This window comes from Bos grunniens, chromosome 14, assembly GCF_055505025.1.
Source record: "Bos grunniens cultivar Pamir isolate PY7600 chromosome 14, Bosgru_T2T1.0, whole genome shotgun sequence".
Lineage (NCBI taxonomy): Eukaryota > Metazoa > Chordata > Mammalia > Artiodactyla > Bovidae > Bos > Bos grunniens.
Window position 1 is genome coordinate 21,931,132 of NC_141178.1, and position 18,566 is coordinate 21,949,697.

At 38.1% G+C, this 18,566-nt stretch overlaps 1 protein-coding gene across 15 annotated transcripts in view; it reads left to right on the forward strand.

Annotated features, from left to right (window-relative positions):
• RIMS2 (regulating synaptic membrane exocytosis 2) overlaps window positions 1-18,566 on the forward strand; it is a 605,965-nt gene that overhangs the window by 562,739 nt on the left and 24,660 nt on the right. Inside the window, exon 1 of one of the 15 annotated variants that reach the window (XM_086336258.1) lies at window positions 12,273-12,887. The exons of the other annotated variants lie outside the window; for them this stretch is intronic. Coding sequence (XP_086192384.1) covers window positions 12,752-12,887 — 136 coding nt within the window. The 5' untranslated portion in view covers window positions 12,273-12,751. Of the gene's footprint in view, window positions 1-12,272; window positions 12,888-18,566 lie in introns of those variants that run through there. 15 annotated transcript variants of the gene reach the window in all.

Genomic DNA, 18,566 nt, shown 5'->3' on the forward strand with positions numbered 1-18,566 from the left:
TCTTCAGGGAGGCAGGTGCAAATTTCAAAATCCTCTTCCAACAAGTTATTGTTGTGTTAAATAATCACCAAGCTGAGATACAGCTGTGAAGAATTCCTGGCCAGGGATACAGTGCATTTCATGAGACCTGGGGAAATGTTTGGTAGGAATTGACTAACCTTTACATAGCTCCCTTTAAACTGAAGTGTAAGAAACAAGGAGGAAAAGGTCTATTTTAAATTGCAGAATACTTTCTGTAGTGGATATCACTATAAAGAAACAAGAAAAATCACTGTAGGGAAAGATACTCAGTGATTTTTGGAGTAAATAACAGAAACCAGGCACCACATGGATGTCTTACTGGGTAATAAATAAAACCATTTGATATGAAGAAGTTAATAGAATTCTTGAGGGAGGTCAGGCTATATGTTTGTGTTTTATGTAATTGCAGTGAAAAGACATTGATGTGTTTTTAGAAGGGTAGTGACATGACCCAACATAATTTTAAAAAGATAATCCTGGCTGCTTTATGAATAATATCTGGATGGTAAGAGTGAAAGTGGCTTGCAGTAGGATTAGCGAAATGGGTGGATATGAGGTCTATTTTAAAGATAGAATCAATAGAATTTGGTGATGATTGGATGAGAGAGACATACAGTATGGGAAAGTAAGGAATAAAACAGGATGTCCAAATTTCTGATTGAGCAACCATTTGGCTGATGTCAATTTATTTAGAGAGGGACGATAAGAAAAGAAGCAAGTATAATGAGAGAAGGTGGCCCAGGATGTGTTAAAGATGTTAAGGGTAGAAATTTGATAGTCAGCCATGAGGGTTAATGAGGAGATGCAAGGGAAATGAGAGTAAAACTCTAAGAATATAATGAAATTCAAGAGCAGATAATGCTTTCAGACGTAAGAGTGGTAGAACGCTGCTCTTAGATTTTTTTTTCAATTCATTATATTTTTGTTAGTTTATTCTTTCTGAGTCATTTGTGTCTCCACAGTTTAATGCTTGTGTGTGTGTGTATGTGTGTGCATATGTGTGTGTAATAATCAAAGTAATTTATTCCCAGACTTCCCCTTTGGTTCTGTGTTCTTGTTGTGCTGTGTGCTATGCTTTGTTGCTCAGTTGTGTCTGACTCTTTGTGACCCCATGGACTGTAGCCCGCCAGGCTCCTCTGTCCATGGGATTCTCCAGGCAAGAATACTGGAGTGGGTTGCCATGCCCTCCTCCAGGGGATCTTCCCAACTCAGGGATCGAACCCAGGTCTCCCACACTGCAGATTCTTTACTATCTGAGCCACCAGGGAAGCCCACAATCTTGTTGAATACTGTGCTTTTCCAAACTTGTATTTTAGAATGTGATAGTACTATAATTTTTAAACTTAATGTCTTATGATCTTGAAAGTGTAGCATTACTCTAGTCAAAACAGGAGTACTTAAGCTGTCTTTGTATTGCTTTGGTGCTCATATGTTAAAAGCTTTTGAGCTGCGTACACATGTTCCAAATACATGCTAGTCTATGATGTCAGTCTTTATTTTTAATTGCATAGCATTACTTGACCTATTTCCTTAGCGTTTCTATATTTATCAGTTGAAAAAAATACATGAGTGGAATGAGTAGCTGTAATCAGTAGTTAGTAAATGATACTGTTACTACTTTACATGCTTAGCACTGTGCATGCGTGTGGTGGCAGGCAATAGATATCTGTTTAATACTGTTTAATATCAAATGGTTGAGTGGTCAATTAGTTCTACTAGGCTCTTTTCTATAGATTATCTTTTAATAGGAACATATTCATTAACCCTTGACATATATTTTTGTGACCAATTATTCATGTGCAGAAATGTAAACAGAGTTTTAAACCTATAGTTGAACTGCCCAGGCGTCACCAGATCCTATCACTAAGGGATTTGTAACCTTTTATCTTCCTTATGCTTTAGCACATATGAAATAGGGACTAGCACTGACAAGTTACACAGATATGTTTTAGACGTGAATGTATAGGTTTTGGAAAGCAATACTTGAGAGAAAGTCACTGTATGAAAGAAAAGTATTATGCATTAGACAAACGTAATATGGAGAACTTGGGGAAAACTATACCATGGGGAATTAATGTCAGAAGCTGAGCATTTGGAACTGCATATGGAGTTTTCAGTAAACTAAAGTAGTTATTCCATTTCTTGGATTGTCCCTTAAAAACTGGAACAAGTTATTTTCTTTTATACTAGATGATGTTAGTAACCTCAAGGAGTATATAGGGGCTTGCTCCCTCTACAATGACTCTGAAAGAATGAGTTCTAATAAGTGTTTAACATGAAACTTATTAAAATCCTAAGCAGTAGTCTGCAAATGGAACACAAACAATGAATGGAGGCCAGTACAAGCAAGACATTTACAGGAAAAGTTTTTATAGAGATTCTTATAGTAGTTTTGACACACCATCAACAGTTGTTTCATTGTTGTTAATTTCTTAAACTGGCGCACACTCAGAACATTACAGAAAACATAATGTAGAGAATTTCTCTTATAATTATTGTGATCATTATAGTGAGAAATACATGTTGATAATAGTCTCATAGAGCTGTTTAGTCTCCAATGTTGTTTTACACTTTTCTCAACATACTCCACTATGGAAAAAAATTATGATCTTTCTCTCTCATGAGAGGTCTCATGAGACCTCATATCAAAAGGAGTACTGTAATGTATGGAGGCCAAAAGAACCTTCATTCATAGGGGGACATTACCTTCCTGTCATTTATGTCAGAAGTTCGTCCGCAGAGAGGCGTAAGCAAAGGAGACACAGTGTGGTAAGTCTGGGGTAATCACAGGGTCAGAGTAATAATGAGAGAGGTTGAGAGTAAAGCTGGGATAAGACTATGGATGGAGGTGGGCCTCAGACCTAAGAGTAAGGGGGTGATTGGAGCTCTGGTTCTGCAGGGTACAGGAGCACACTGTGGCTTACAATGTCGACAGAGGGCTGTTCACTCATGCTGTGACTTTCTATTTACTTCCCAGTGCTAGAGTTCTTCTAGTAGAACTCTGGTCTCCAGAAGACAAGCACCTTCTAAGTGGTTACAGAAGCCAGAAAACGTACCCTTTGTCAGCTGATCTTAACCTGTAATCTGAAATTGAGGACAAAAATGAATCATTTTTAATAAATGAAATTAGAAATAGTACTCAAAATGTTATATGTGTTTAAAATTGCAGTTATCTTGAATTGTGATAAAATATGTAATAATTACATTTTTTAAGATCACTGTCCTTGAAAATGTATCTTTTGGTCTTTATTCAGATGCAGTACAAGGTTTATTAAGACATAAAGTTTGTATTTTTGCCTCATCCAGAGAACCCATAAAATGCTGCCTTCATAGTGTGAAATACAGTATTGCTTGAAATGAAATTAATAGTTTACAACAGTGAATTATGAAGCAATGCCTTTTTTCTAGATGTTAAATCAAATGACAGATAATCACACACAAAAAGTAATGCAGAACAGAAAATAAAGGAACTCAGAAATTCTACACCACTTTTTCTATGTTCAAATGCTGATAAATGGTGGCTGGACTACAAATAAACATTTCTGGAAAGGCTTTTTGAATGGTGTTGCCAATTTAAATATATATGTGTATATATGCATGCATGCATGCTAAGTAGCTTCTGTGGTGTCCAACTCTTTGTGACCCTATGGACCATAGCCCGCTGGGTGCCTCTGTCCTTGGGATTCTCCAGGCAAGGATACTGGAGTGGGTTGCCATGCCCTCCTCCAGGGGATCTTCCCAACCCAGGGATCAAACCCACATCTCTTACTTCTCCTGCATTGGCAGTTGGGTTCTTTACAACTGGCGCCACCTGGGAAGCCCCATATGTGTGTGTAAATATATGCATATTTAATTGTTGTTTAGGCTGTTAATCGAGACTTTTTGGGTCCTCTCTGGAAGTCTTTTCTCAATTTGGTGTCAAGTATGGGAAAGGAGGTTGAGATCTGAAACAGTACTCTGTTAGGTTGAGTTACAGAAAGAGTTGCCAAGCAGAAGAATCCAAGTTATAAAGCAGTGGTCAAGGAATCACAGAATATTCCTGTAACTAGAACACATACTGATTTGCCTCTTTATAATTACTTGTATCTCAGAAAATTTCTGTATGACACCACAAATTGACCTCTTCCTGAGGCCTCTGTCTTGTTAGACCTGAACTTCTCACCTTATTTGGGGAGTATAACTAAAGCATATTAGATGGAACCATTTTGAATTGGATTTTAGGAGGAAAACATGTTTCATCTGTATTGTTACTTCCTATTATGAAGTTTCATATCAACAAGACAGACAAACTGTTACTTTCAAGGTGTCTGTAACACTGAGTGCCTTAAACGGGAGTCAGCTGATGATGAGTTGCTTAGTTTGGTACCCACGTCGGCCACTTTGCACACAGTCTGAACTGTTTACCTAATGTACTAGAGCTCCAAATAGAACTTCCTTCAGGCAGCAATTCACTTATGCCCAATCTAGGTGATGTTTGACCTGGATCTGTATACCATGAATGTTTTTCACGGGCTTTTTTTTTTTTTTCGCAATATACTATTTAAAATCCTGCAATTTTTATTGCTTTAAGATAATCTTCATCTTCTTTACTGCCTTTGATTTTTAACAACTTTAAGTAACTTTGTTATAAATTTTATGCCTTAATATATAATGAAAAACCAAATGCCTATTTAAAAGTCAACCAGACAGTTAAGCCAAATTTCTATGAAAGATGTTCCATTTTCCATTTTTATGTCAGCATGGTATCACCAGTTTAAGCAGTGTATAACTGCTGATGTACAATCAATGTACAATTCAGTTAAACTGAATGGTAATCAGAAGCCTTTTCTCGTATGTATGTTGAAATAAATAAGTGAAGCTTTAGCCAATAAAGAAAAAGAAGAAACATGAACAAATAGGAATTAGACTTCATTGTGATTAAGAGACTCCCTCTATTTTCCATGCATGCCTAATTTGTTCTCATCACACTGTGGTTAAGAAATAAATGAGTAATGAGTAAGTGAATAGTGAATGAATAATAAATGAATAAAGCCGCTGAAATGCACACAGTTTATAAATATTGTATAGTTATTGGCATTGGACCTGAAATGTACATAAAATTCTTAAATCTTGCTGTGTATTTGTGCAGAATGTTTATACCCACAAAATCTCGATGCTGTTGATCTCATAATGATATGAGAAGTAGCTAAATGATGTTCATCTAGAATTTCAAGGGATTTGTAAGAAATATTTCTTCTTTTCTCTCAAATGTTTGAGAATGTTACTATGAAGACTGTTTAAATTTATCACAAAGCCAGAGCATTGGTTGGAATAATGAAGAGAATACTGGCACAGGAAGTTTCTCAAACTTGGAAACCATTGTCTTAAAGGACTATGTACACACACGCACACATATATGTATGGACTCTGAGAACTGGGGTTTTTTAATTTAATTTTTATTTTATATTGGAAGGTAGTTGATTTACAGGGGCTTCCCCGGTGGCTCAGATGGTAAAACGTCTGCCTGCAATGTGGGAGGCCCGGGTTCGATTCCTGGGTTGATTTGCAATGTTGTATTGGTTTCAGGTGTACAGCAAAGTGATTCAGGTATACCTGTATCTATTATTTTTCAGATTCTTGTCCCATATAGGTTAATACATAGTACTGAGTAGAGTTCCCTGTGCTGTAGAGTTGGTCCTTGTTGGTTATCTATTTTATAAATAGTAGTGTGTCTATGTTAATCCCAAACTCCTAATTTTGGGAAACTCCCTCATCCTTTCCCTTTGGTAATACTGTTTGTTTTCTAAGTCTATGAGTCTGTTTCTGTTTTGTAAATAAGTTCATTTATATAATTTTTTAGATTTCACATGTAAGTGATACCAGATGATATTGTCTTACTCTCTTTGACTTAATTCGCTCAGTATGTTGATTTCTAGGTTTACCTATGTTGCTTCAAGTGGCATCATTTCATTCTTTTCTGTCTGAGAGTTATTCCTTTGTATGTATATACTACTACCCATTCCCCGTCAATGGACATTCAGGTTGTTTCCATGTCTTGGTTATTGTAAACAGTGCTGCAGTGGACACTGAGGTACACGTATCTTTTTGAATTATGGTTTTCTCCAAATACATGCCCAAGAGTAGGATTGATGTTTCACATGTTAGTTTTTAAGGAACCTCTGTATTCTCCATAGTGGCTGCACTGATTTGCATTCTCTTCAATAGTGTCATTGGGTTCCCTTCTCTCCACACCGTCTCCGGCATTTGTTGTTTGTAGACTTTTTGATGATGGCCATTCTGACTAGTTGGAGAAGAAAATGGCAGCCCACTCCAGTATTCTTGCCTAGAGAATCCCATGGACAGAGGGGCCTGGTGGGCTGCTGTCCATAGGGTCGCACAGAGCCGGGCACAACTGAAGCTACTAAGCAGCAGCAGCAGCAGCAGCAGCAGCGTTCTGACCGGTATGAGGTGATGCCTCACTGTAGTTCTGATTTGCATTTCTCTAATACTTAGTGATGTTGAACATCTTTTCATGTGCTTTTTGGCCATCTGTATGTCTTGTTTGGAGAAATGTCTACTTAGATCTTCTGCCTATATTTTTTATTGGATTGTTTGTTTTCTTGATACTGGAAGTGCATGAGCTGTTTGTATATTTTGGAGATTAATCCCTTGTCAGTCACATTGTTTGCAAATATTTTGAGAGTTAGTTTTGAATAAAACAAACCAAAATATATGCACAAATATTCCTATTTGGTATAGGATTATTTGCGGTCATAGAGAGGAATGGTCCAGCATGGCAAAGGTAATTGAAATCTATTGTGAAGGCTGAGGTAGAGATGAATTCCTATATTATCAAGAGCAAAGGTGTATCAAGAAGAAAAAGGTTAGTTCAGTCTGCAATGTGGCTTTATACCTATTCTGAGTAATTCCTATCTCTTTTAACAACCAGCAATTTCTGGGATGACTGAACACACCAAATAGTGATGGAGCAACAATAAGAATTCTATTTCTGTGTCTTTTCAGCATATGCATTTCTGGGCCTTAGTACTTGTTTTTTTCCCTACTTTCCAGAATGACTTACTTCCTCTTTCCTATCCTTTATTAGTAGTTTGCATTCTCATCATCATTGCCTACATCATTTCTAGCATAGAAAAGAGCAAGGCTGCCAACGGCACAACTGTGTTCCCAGTTGAACTAATCCTTGGTCTAGACACTATGTAACTACTTCACATAATAACCTCTTTATGCATTCACTTCAGTGACCAAGCTTCTATTTCAGGAATAAGCTAATTTAACACTCTTTAAAATTTTGGTGATTTTTTCTTTGGAGAAACTATTATAAAAAATGATACATATAATAAATGTATACAATAATAAATATATAAAATAAATGACATGTAACTTTCTGGTCCTGTTAGAATTGAGAGGAAATACATATGTTGTTGTTGTTGTTGTCTTCGTAGCTAAGTGGTGTCCAACTCTTTGCAACCCCATGCAATGTAGCACACCAGGGTCCTCTGTCCTCCACTATCTCCTGGAGTTTGCTCAAATTCATGTCCATTGAGTTGGTGACACTATACAACCATTTCATTCTCTGCTGCCCTTTTTTTTTGCCTTCAGTCTCTCCGAGCATCGGGGTCTTTTCCATTGAGTTGGCTCTTTGCATCAGGTAACCAAAGTATTGGAGCTCCCATTTCAGCAACAGTTCTTTTAATGAATATTCAGGGTTGATATGGCTATGTGATATTAATGTTTTGATTAAAAGAGCAAATATGGATTTAATATTAGTATATTGTTAGAAGAAACATTATAGTTTTAAATATATTTTTTCAGTATTTATTTTGAACCAAATAATTTACTACATAGTTCATATTGTATCTATCATCTCTGTTTCATATGTTTCATCTGTGTTTATGTATATGTGAGACACCTGTGATATAGTATATAGGGCACTGAACCTCAATATTATTGAGCATTAACTCATCTATAAAGAAATAATGACACTCTGGATTAATGTAAGAATTAAATGGCATAATTGGTGTGATGTTTCATATTCATCAAATAGAATGTTATGATATCACATGCAAGCTGTATCAATCTATATATCTTTTTTTCAAAAATATAATTTTCATATATATTGGTGGTATTTTTTTCAAGGCCAGAATTTGCTTTTAGAAAGTGATTAGTGTATAAATTTGTGACTCACTTTTTCTCTGATTATCTTTGGATGAGTAAGAAAGTTATAAGTATGCTAAGTCACTTCAGTTGTGTCCGACTCTGTGCGACCCCACAGACGGCAGCCCACCAGGCTCCCCCGTCCCTGGGATTCTCCAGGCAAGAACACTGGAGTGGGTTGCCATTTCCTTCTCCAATGCAGGAAAGTGAAAAGTGAAAGTGAAGTTGCTCAGTCGTATCCAACTCTTAGCGACCCCATGGACTGCAGCCCACCAGGCTCCTCCATCCATGGGATTTCCCAAGCAAGAGTACTGGAGTGGGGTGCCATTGCCTTCTCCGAGAATATAATGATTCTGAAATTAGGTTTAGTTTACATAATGAAACAATATAGTAGCCCATCATTTGAAAACTACATCCAAAGCCATTTGAATGTCCTTTCTGGTATGGAGGAAATGACATTTCCAATCTTTTATCAATAGTTTACTTTTTATGTAAATTTTAAATTCCTTTGGTATGTTGGTAGTACATATTATCAGAATGGAATAAGGAATAGTAAATCAACTTTTAAAAACATATAAACCAGAAATATTATTTATATATTTATTATATACAAAAACATTTAAGCATAGGACCAGAAAAGCGGAATTGTGAATGTTCTCAATAAGTTCCATGTATTCCACATGTTATCATTCAAGACTAGAGGTCCCTGGCCGTTATTGTCTCTCTCTGATACTTGTGTGCCGATGGTCTTCTTTCTCCTTGATGCTTCCTTCCCTGAAATAAGGTGCTTTCCTTCTTTCTTCTTTATACTTCCTGTTTCTCCTTGTGTCAGTCTTCTATGACTTACTTATATCTCTCAAATCCCAACTATAGGAAAAATTATCAAAAAGCTTCCCAGGACAACTTTGTTCTGAATCTGCAAGAGAGAAGTGATGCTCATGGAAAAACAGATGCATCTGGGCTATTCCAGACTAAACTCTTCTTGGCCCATTCGTTGTTCAGTCGCTTAGTCTTGTCTGACTCTTTGCAACCCCATGGACTGTTACACCAGGCTTTCCCTTCCTTCACTATCTTCTGGAGTTTCCTCAGACTCATGTGCATCAAGTTGGTGATTCCATCCAGCCATCTCTTCCTCTGTGGTCCCCTTCTCCTCCTACTTTCTATCTTTCCTAGCATCAGGGTCTTTTCCAATGAGTCAGCTCTTTGCATCAGGTGGCCTAAATATTGGAGCTTCAGCTTCAGCATCTTGGAGCATAGAGCCAGGTTATTAATGTAGAGAAGGCAGGACCCAAGCAACTCTGGTGTGACCACTGATCCAGGTCTTAGATTTCCTATCACTATGGTGTCACTGGTAGGAACCCAAGATAACCCCCTTCCTAAATGACTTTCAACTCTCATTATGATGTCCTGGATACCAAAATAAAGCTTTTCCACCCTTGGCCAATTTATTTTCCTAGGATTTTCCTACTTAGTCCCTCTTCCTTGAAACATTTCTCTTGATCACAACTTAGTACACACATGTAAACACACAAACACACAGAAATGCACACATATTCATGACCTAATACTCCTGTTGTTACAAAAACTGCATTGTATTAGTTACTGCACTCTGATTTTATTTTTTAGAATGGGGCTCATTCTAATGGTAAGTTATTTTTGTGATTCACCAAAAATTTGTGACCCCCAGTTTTAAAAAACGCATTAGATGACTTCCAATAGTCCTTTCAGTTTTCAAAATGCTATGACTCTCTTTATTCTTCTAATGAAAATTTCATTTATTAAAAACATTTCTATCTCTGAATAAAAGCAATATGGTGTGAGAAAATACTCATAGAGTTCCTAGTTCTATCAGTGTTCTGTTGAAACACTGGTATTTTAGGAAGGTGAATAATGAATAGGAAATTGAACTAAGAGAGTAGCAGGAAGGACAAAAAAAAGTCTATCAGAAAAACAGAAGCAAGAAACCTGGATGATCCTAAGTCTGTGTGCTGTGCTTAGTTGCTCAGTCGTGTCTGACTCTGCGACCCTATGGACTGTAGCTCACTGAGCTCTTATGTCCACGGGGAATCTCCAGGCAAGAATGCTGGAGTGGGTTGCCATGCCCTCCTCCAGGGGATCTTCCCAACCCAGGGATCGACCCAGGTCTCCCGAATTGCAGGTGGGTTCTTTACCGTCTGAGCCACCAGGGAAGCCCGATCCTAAGTCTAAGCAACAAAAAGTTGTCATGTGATAGCACTTTTAGTTGTCCTGGAAGCTTCCTAATTCTTAGAAAGGTTTGAGAGGGTTCTTATATGAGTGCATTGTTTTGTACTGTCTAAATTGTGATGTGCTATAGCCAAAGTTGTTCGCATACCCCTGTGTAATCTGTCCCTTCTCTGTCTCATCTCTCTGACCTCCATTCCTTCCTACTCACTCCACTCCAGCCACCCTGGCCTCTTTGCTATTCTGTGGATACATGAGGACATCATATCTTAGGGAGCTTGTCCTGGAGGCTCTCTTTGCCTCAAACTAACCCTCTCTCTCGCATATACAAATGGCTTACTTTCTCAGCTTCTTTATACCTCTATTCAGATGTCACTTTGTCAATGATATCCACCCTGACAACTATTGTTTGAATTGCTGTCCTATACCCCTTATTTTTTGCCATTTTCACTTATCCCCCCCCCTTAAACACTATATAATTTACTGATTTGTGTGTGTGCGTCTTTTCCCCCCTACGCGATTATAAGCTCTATGAGAGCAAGGATTTCTATCTGCTTGGATCACCATATGCCCTCAGTATTTACAAAGGTACCTGACATACACTAGGAGCTCAATTACTATTAATTGAATGAGTATTTGTATTTACCTGGCGGCTCAGACTGTAAAGCGTCTGTCTACAATGCGGGAGACCCAGGTTCGATCCCTGGGTTGGGAAGATCCCCTGGAGAAGGAAATGGCAATCCACTCCAGGACTATTGCCTAGAAAATCCCATGGACAGAGGAGCCTGGTAGGCTACAGCCCATGGGGTCGGACATGACTGAGTGACTTTACTTGTATTTCCCAGTATATCAAGCAAAGAACTTGTACATATGTAGTAATCAGGAAATACTTATGGTATGAAAGAACCATTTTAGATTGCATAATTTACATTTTACAAACACTTTTGAAATCCCCTAAAACACACAGCCAGCAATCAAGCTGTGACATGGTTAGGTCTGGAATCACCATTGTTCCCTGACTTCCCACCTGCCTAGATGGGGAAACTGAGAGGTCAAGGGGCTTGTCTAAGGTTACAAAAAGGAGGACAGTCTTTTGCCTTCTCCCACTGAGTGACTTCACTTTCACTTTTCCCTTTCATGCTTTGGAGAAGGAAATGGCAACCCACTCCAGTATTCTTGCCTGGAGAATCCCGGGGAAAGGGGAGCCTGGTGGGCTGCCGTCTGTGGGGTTGCACAGAGTCAGACACAACTGAAGTGACTTAGCAGCAGCAGCAGCAGCAGCAAAATGGAATTACGGTTGCTCTATGTTCTGGAATAGAGATCTGCGATTTGCAGAATGGGATGTTATTTCACTTACAAACTGTTGTGTTTCTGTATGTCTGTGTTGCTTCCAGGTTTATGTTAAGAGGATGTTACCTTTGAAAGCCTAACAGTGCTAATTATCATTCTTAGCAACAATAGGTAACACATTAATTTGGGGGGGGAAAGCATTAAAAATTCTTAAAATTAAAGCAAAATTGGTAAACATCACAGTCCATTTTTTTGTGTTGATGCTTTTTCAGGCTTTTGATTTTTTTTAAAAACCTTTTTTACCTTCTGTTGACTTTTTATCTTTTTAATAAAGCAGATAAAGGAGAAAGCTAATTGTAGGCTTTTATGGAACCTGTTGAAAATTGGGGAGCCTTTGTTTTATGATTTGGAGAAAATTTCAGTATTCCCTGTCTATTCTTGAGGAGCGTTAATAAATTTTAAGTGAGACCGAGGAGAGGGAAAATGACTACCAAAAATTTGAGATAATACCCATCTGCGATGCCTAACCTATTGTCTTAATTAACGACCCTTCTCTGGCGTTCATCACGCGGTTGGGGGCGGGGAGGGGGGAGAGAAGCGGAAACAGCTGGAGCTACTGGAGGTCGCAGTTGTCCTGAACCTGAGGTGCGCGCTCCAAGCCGCCAGCCCTCCGAGGTGCTGCAGCCGCCGCCGCCGCCTCCCCCTCCGGCTGCTGATTGGCGGGGACCTCAGCATCAGCAGCATCTCCCGGAGAGGGGAGGGCGCCAAGACTGACTCGCAGCCACAGCCTCCGGGAACCTCAGCTCCCTCCTGGCGAGACTTCGGACTTTCCCATCGAGCAACCGCGTCCCCGATCGCCACTGCCTGGATCCCTTCCTTTTACCCGACCCCCGCCTCCCCAAAGAGTGCAGACCCTCGGTAGCCAAGAAAGCCACGTCTGGTCCGGACCAGGTCAGGGAGGCAGGGGTCAGTTCCCTGGGGTCCCGCGGCACCATCGCGGCCCTAGAAGCGCTGCGGTCGCCGCGCCCCAGCCGCCAAGACGCCTCGTATCTTGTACCGCGGGAAGAGCGGGTCTTCTTCCAAGATGGGCCGGCAGGGCTTAGGGGGCGCCGGCGCCGCGGGGCGCTCCATGCAGCGCTCGCAGAGCCGGAGCAGCCTCTCCGCCTCCTTCGAGGCACTGGCCGGCTACTTTCCCTGTATGAACTCCCTGGAGGAAGAAGGTGAGGCTGTAGTTGGGGTTTCAGCCTGTACATCTCCCGTCTCGAGAAGTCGGTGGTTGGAGGGTTGGCAGGGTTTGGGAGAACTCCAGGTAGCAGTGTTCCTCCCCTCTCCTCTCGGTCTGTGACTGGGGCCAGAGACCCCCAGAGCGCCGGCTGGCCGAGAAGTTCTGTTGATTGGTGGTTTGGAGAGCTCCACAGGCGCTGACTTGGTTTTCCTAATGAAGTTGACTTCAACAGTGCATGAGAGTTGGATGAGGATGGGGTGGGTGGCAGGGTGGCGCTACTGGGTGCACCCCACTTGGTCTTGTTTCCGTTTCCTCCCGCCGTCTTGGTATTAGCATTTGATTTCAAGGACAGAAATAATCAAAAAGTAAAGGAAAAAGCAGTAGCAGAGCTTTGAAACACGATCCGAATGAGGAAAGGGGGTAATATAATGGACGGGTCAAAGTTGACGGTACAAAAGGCTGGTTTGTGCTGTGGGCCCTTGAACTTTGTTGGCAGGCACAATACTATGACCATTGGTTGTCAATCTCTGGTGTTTGAGTGATGCCATTTTAATTGAGCTAATGAGAAAAACAGCTGAAGGGGACTCAACTTTTAAACTTTTCACCAAGTGATGTGAAGTCCTTCATGAAGTTTTCAATAACACAACATAGGTTTTCTTTGTGAAAAACGTTCCTATAAGATTTAACAACTAATACTAGAAACATAATTTGTAAATCAAAGTAAGAATTGGCTGCTAAATAATAGTGTCCCAACATTTGAAATGCTGTTTATCAATTTATTAATAAGCTAGTTGTAAACTGTCCATCTTTGCACATATACCAGGATAGATCTGTTATCATCATCATATTACCTCTATTTTAGGATTTACTTTGCTTTTATTCTGTGACAACCAATGACTTCTTATTTGTAAATCTGCAGTGAGCCCTAATTTGAAAGAAATTACCTGCTCTGAGAACAGGTAGAAATAATTATTTTCCATTTTTCCCAGTGGAGGACAGGAGGTGGAAAATGGTGATTAAAAATACATCTGAAAAGTGTTTTTCAGAACAACTTGCTATTATTGCTGTCTAGGTTTCTTCTAGCTTATTGTTGCAGTATCAGTTTTCATTAGATTAATACAGGTTTAATGGTATGGTACTACGTCTCTATATAAATGTAACTTTTAATTTTCATACTAATCTTTTACTGTTCTTGTACATTTATGTTTTACTTGTTTTCTGTTATTAAATGATTAACATTTCAGGAGATATAAACAAGTCAAGAAATTAGAAAATCAAATTGGGTAAAAGGAATGATCATAATTGTAGCTAAAACTTTCAGTATTTGTTACTAGCCAGGCACTATTCTAGAAACCTGACATTCACGTACTCTTTTAGGCCCACAGCAGTCTTATGAGACAGAGCTTTTATAATCCCCAGTTAACAAATGAGGAAACCTAGGCAGAGAGATTCAGAAACTTACCCGAGGTTACCCAGATAGTAGGTAATAGTCAGCATATAAGCCCAGTCAATCACACAACCTGTTTACCCAAATTAAGCTATACGAGTTTATTATTTGCATACACTTGGCCACAATCACATACCTAGTAAGTGTTGAAACTAGAACTCAAATCTAGGTGTATGTAAAGATACATATTTAAATAAGACACATTGTTATAAACTCATTTCTCAATTTGAATTTTTACACCAAGTCTTCAGTCTTGACTTTGCTTCAGGTAAGCTATCATCATTCTTAAGTAGTAGCTACAATTATTGGATTAACAAAATACCATCCTAAAGCCTTTTTGAGACAAAAAATAAACTTACGTAAATGAAAATTTTTCTAAATTTTAAGTACATTGACTTAACCTTGACTCTTACAGACTAATCCCAAAGGAAATTCCTACATCTACACATGGGAAATTGGAATAGATTTCTGTCCTATAATATGGTTTCTTGAGTTGCCAAGACAAAATGTTCCATAAGGAAGCCAGCATTTTTAAAATGAAACATATAGTTCTGTACAAGTAACCAGAGAGGAGGCACTCCCCATAAATTAGAGGTCTTTCCACTGGGTTATAGTCATTTTACCGCCAAGAGAAGAAATCCTAACTTTCTTCTTTGATTCTGCTATACTCCTACCACTCTTGAAAGTGCTGAGATTGTTGAGGGTTTTTCAGTATGCCCTGAAGAGTTATAAAAGTTAGAAATCACTGGCCTGGAGTGGTGCTTCTCTGCAATTTTTTTCTCTTGAGACACCCCAACAGGACACATAAAATTCATGTGGATAACATACTCTCATAAGCTTACTCAGGACCAAGTTATTATAGTCATAACTGTGAAACCAAACTAATTTATAAAGAAAATCCATCACAACAGATGATTTTCAAAAGAGAGCAGTGGTCTACTAGCCAGTGTGATTTAACTAAAGTAATCATCCCTGGGTTGGAAAGATCCCCTGGAGAAGGGAATGGCTACCCACTCTTGTATTATTACCTGGAGAATTCCATGGGCAGAGGAGCCTGGCAGGCTACAGTCCTTGGGATCACAAAGAGTCAGATATGACTGAGTGACTAACATTTTCACTTCTTTCAGTTGATCAGTTCAGTAGTCAGTCTGATTTTAAAGCTAGTCTCTTCTTTTTTTTTTTTTTTGGTCTTTTCAGAAATAGTGCAACAGCTAACTAATCTCAAATGTACTCTGCCTTCCAATTCCATATTCTCATTTCTCTCTTGGACAGCACATCCAGGCATTATTTTACACAAGAAGTGCTGAGATGTTTAGGGAGAGACTATATTCTATTTACTCATTCATTCATTCAGAAATATTTCCTGAGGCTCTGAGATGTGTTAGTCACTGTGGTAGTCCTTAATTAGCTGAATATGCTTTCTATCTTCTTAGAACTCACAGTCTAATGGAGAGAGATATTAATAGGAAATAGCTATGTAATTAAAACTGTGACAGGGCTTAGGAAGGTGAAGTACAGAGTGCAATAAGAAGATGATAAGAAAGCCTAACTGAGGACTCACAGAAAGGGTATTCTGAGAAATGAGGGTTAAACGTCAGTTCAGGTGTCAGTGATAGCTCTCAGTGCCTCTTACATACCTTTGAGAGCAGTTTGCCCAGAGTCCACAGCCAGTAAGTGGAGCTGGGATCAAAACCCATAATCTGGCTCTGAAGTTTATAATCCCAACTATTCTGTGTATTGTTTTTTCATTATTTTACTGCATTTCCTTGCAACGTGCTATATTTTGAAAATCAAGTACAACAATTATGGTGATTACCATTTATTGAGCACCTTCTCCTTTGCCACATTCCTTTGATTTCATGATAATTCTTCAAGGAACTTATTATTATTATCAATTTATACATGTGAAAACTGAGACTGAATATTTAAGGAACTTAGCCACAGATTATAAATCTCAATAGGGCTGACTTGAGTGAGGAGGAAAGGGTCATTAGTATAAGCAAAATAAAATAAGATTGTCAACTGGTCTTTGTAACTACTTTTTTTGTATGCTTTCCTTTTTTCTTTTCTTTTCTTTTTTTTTTTTTGCTTCTTTGTCCCTGGATATATTCCAGATAACTATTCTCCAAATCTCTGAATAGTTTTATTTTAAATAAAAGTAATACAATAGCATCTACTTGTTATTTAACTATTTCTAAATTATGTTTATTTATCCTTGAACTCTCTGAGTTAAGTATTAGCATCATTATGTAAGCCCCTTGGCCCCAACATTGAGTCTACCACTCCAATATAGGATATTACTGTTTGTAGAATTTTTAAACATTATAATAATTATGAGAAAGAAGAAACCATTGAAATGGTTACCATTCCATGTAGGAGAAGCAAGTCTCCCACCCATAGATCCAGGGGCAATGGTTATGGTCATGTAATGTAGGGAAATGGCATATATCCTAATATTTTTAGATCTGGTTTTTCAAGATATCTTAAAGTTACTTGTTTCTGGGCTAGTGATTTTTGTTCAATTACATACATATAGTATGTGACGAATTTGATTTGCTTGATTTTGTGGCCTTCTTCCTTCTTTGTTTAAAATTTGACTTGGCAATCCTACAGAAGGAGAGATCCTATCAACTTAATATTATGTAACAGAATAAATTAATTTATTAAATTTATTTTACATGCCACTGTTTTGAAAGTTAAGTTACAGGAAAACCATCCAAGAAATAAGAATAGTTTAAAAATCACCAGAAGAACTGAGGAAAGTGTCTTTGCATGTGACAGTGAAGCTATGAGGAATTAATATAAAAGGAACTAAATAGACTGTATTCGGAAGACCTGTTTAATTATCCTCCACTCTTAAAGAGGCTGTACAATCGGTAAAAGACATTATCTTATTCTAATCCTTAAGTGATATATTTATTTTTTAATTTTATTTTTTATTAAAGTATAGTTGATTTACAGCATTGTGTTAATTTCTGCTGTACAGCAAAGTGATTCAGTTATACATATATACATTCTCTTTAATATTCTTTTCTATTATGGTTTAATCACAGGATGTTGAATATAGTTCCCTGTGTACTTAATTCTTAGTAAGCAGTCCCATTTGATTAAAATGGAGCTTAGCACTTTACTCAAGCTCCATTGGAACAAAAAATTATTCATACACTTAAATACAATCCTCCTAAATACAAACATCATGTCTAGCACTGTAGGTATTCCACTATTAATAACAACAGTATATAGTTCTACCATTCTTTTCAAGCTGAATATCAGTGTAACTGACTGCTAGCCACTATATTTACACTGTTTTAAAATTATGATGTGTGATCTAGACTTATTAAAATTCACTGTTCATAGCTTTTGTGTATTTTCACAATGCCAGTGTTGGGGACAGGACACGAATAGACAGTACTAGTCCTAATACATATCTTTTCTTAGAGGATACTATACATATAATGTCCCCTAGATTGTGATTGGTTCTATATAGTAAATCACTTCTTACATGAGTCCACATCATATTCAACAATAGCACAGTTTTTATATTAGATTTATGTTTTGGCTTATTGTTACTGAGTTGTGTCTGACTAAGGTCACACTAAGTTGTGTCTGACTCTTTGTGACCCCATGGACTAAAGTGAGGCAAAAGACTTTGGAATTTAAAAAGGTAAATCAAAGAACAGTTCCCTCACAATGCTTATCAATATTGAATTAATCAAAAATTAAAAATCTTTCACTGCCAAGTGTCCAAATAATACCCTTAAAGTAGTTTAAATTTAATACAAAAGTGAAGTTAAACCTCAATTTGCTATGATCCTTGAGCAGGTTCACTAAATTCAAAGCTAGAAAATGGGGACAAGCTTCCCTATTGAGACATGTTGTGTGTAATGACTTATAAAAGAAACCCACGAGAAAGTCGTAGTGGCAGCTTCCCAGTGCTGCCAAGAACGATGGTCAAGTGCTCTCTGCTGGTCTTCATAGGCCATATTATTGATCTAAGATCATTCTGTATAATCTATCAGATATGGCAATGATGTTTATTTGGGGAGGAAGGGATTTACCTAATGCTATACACACACACACACACACACACACACACACACATCAAGGTGACATATATATATCTATAGTATGTATAATACTATTTGACCAGTTGAAAAAGCTAACACAAAAGTGATTATATCAGTTCTAGTTTTGAAGAATCATTTAAGGTTTAGATTATGCCTAATT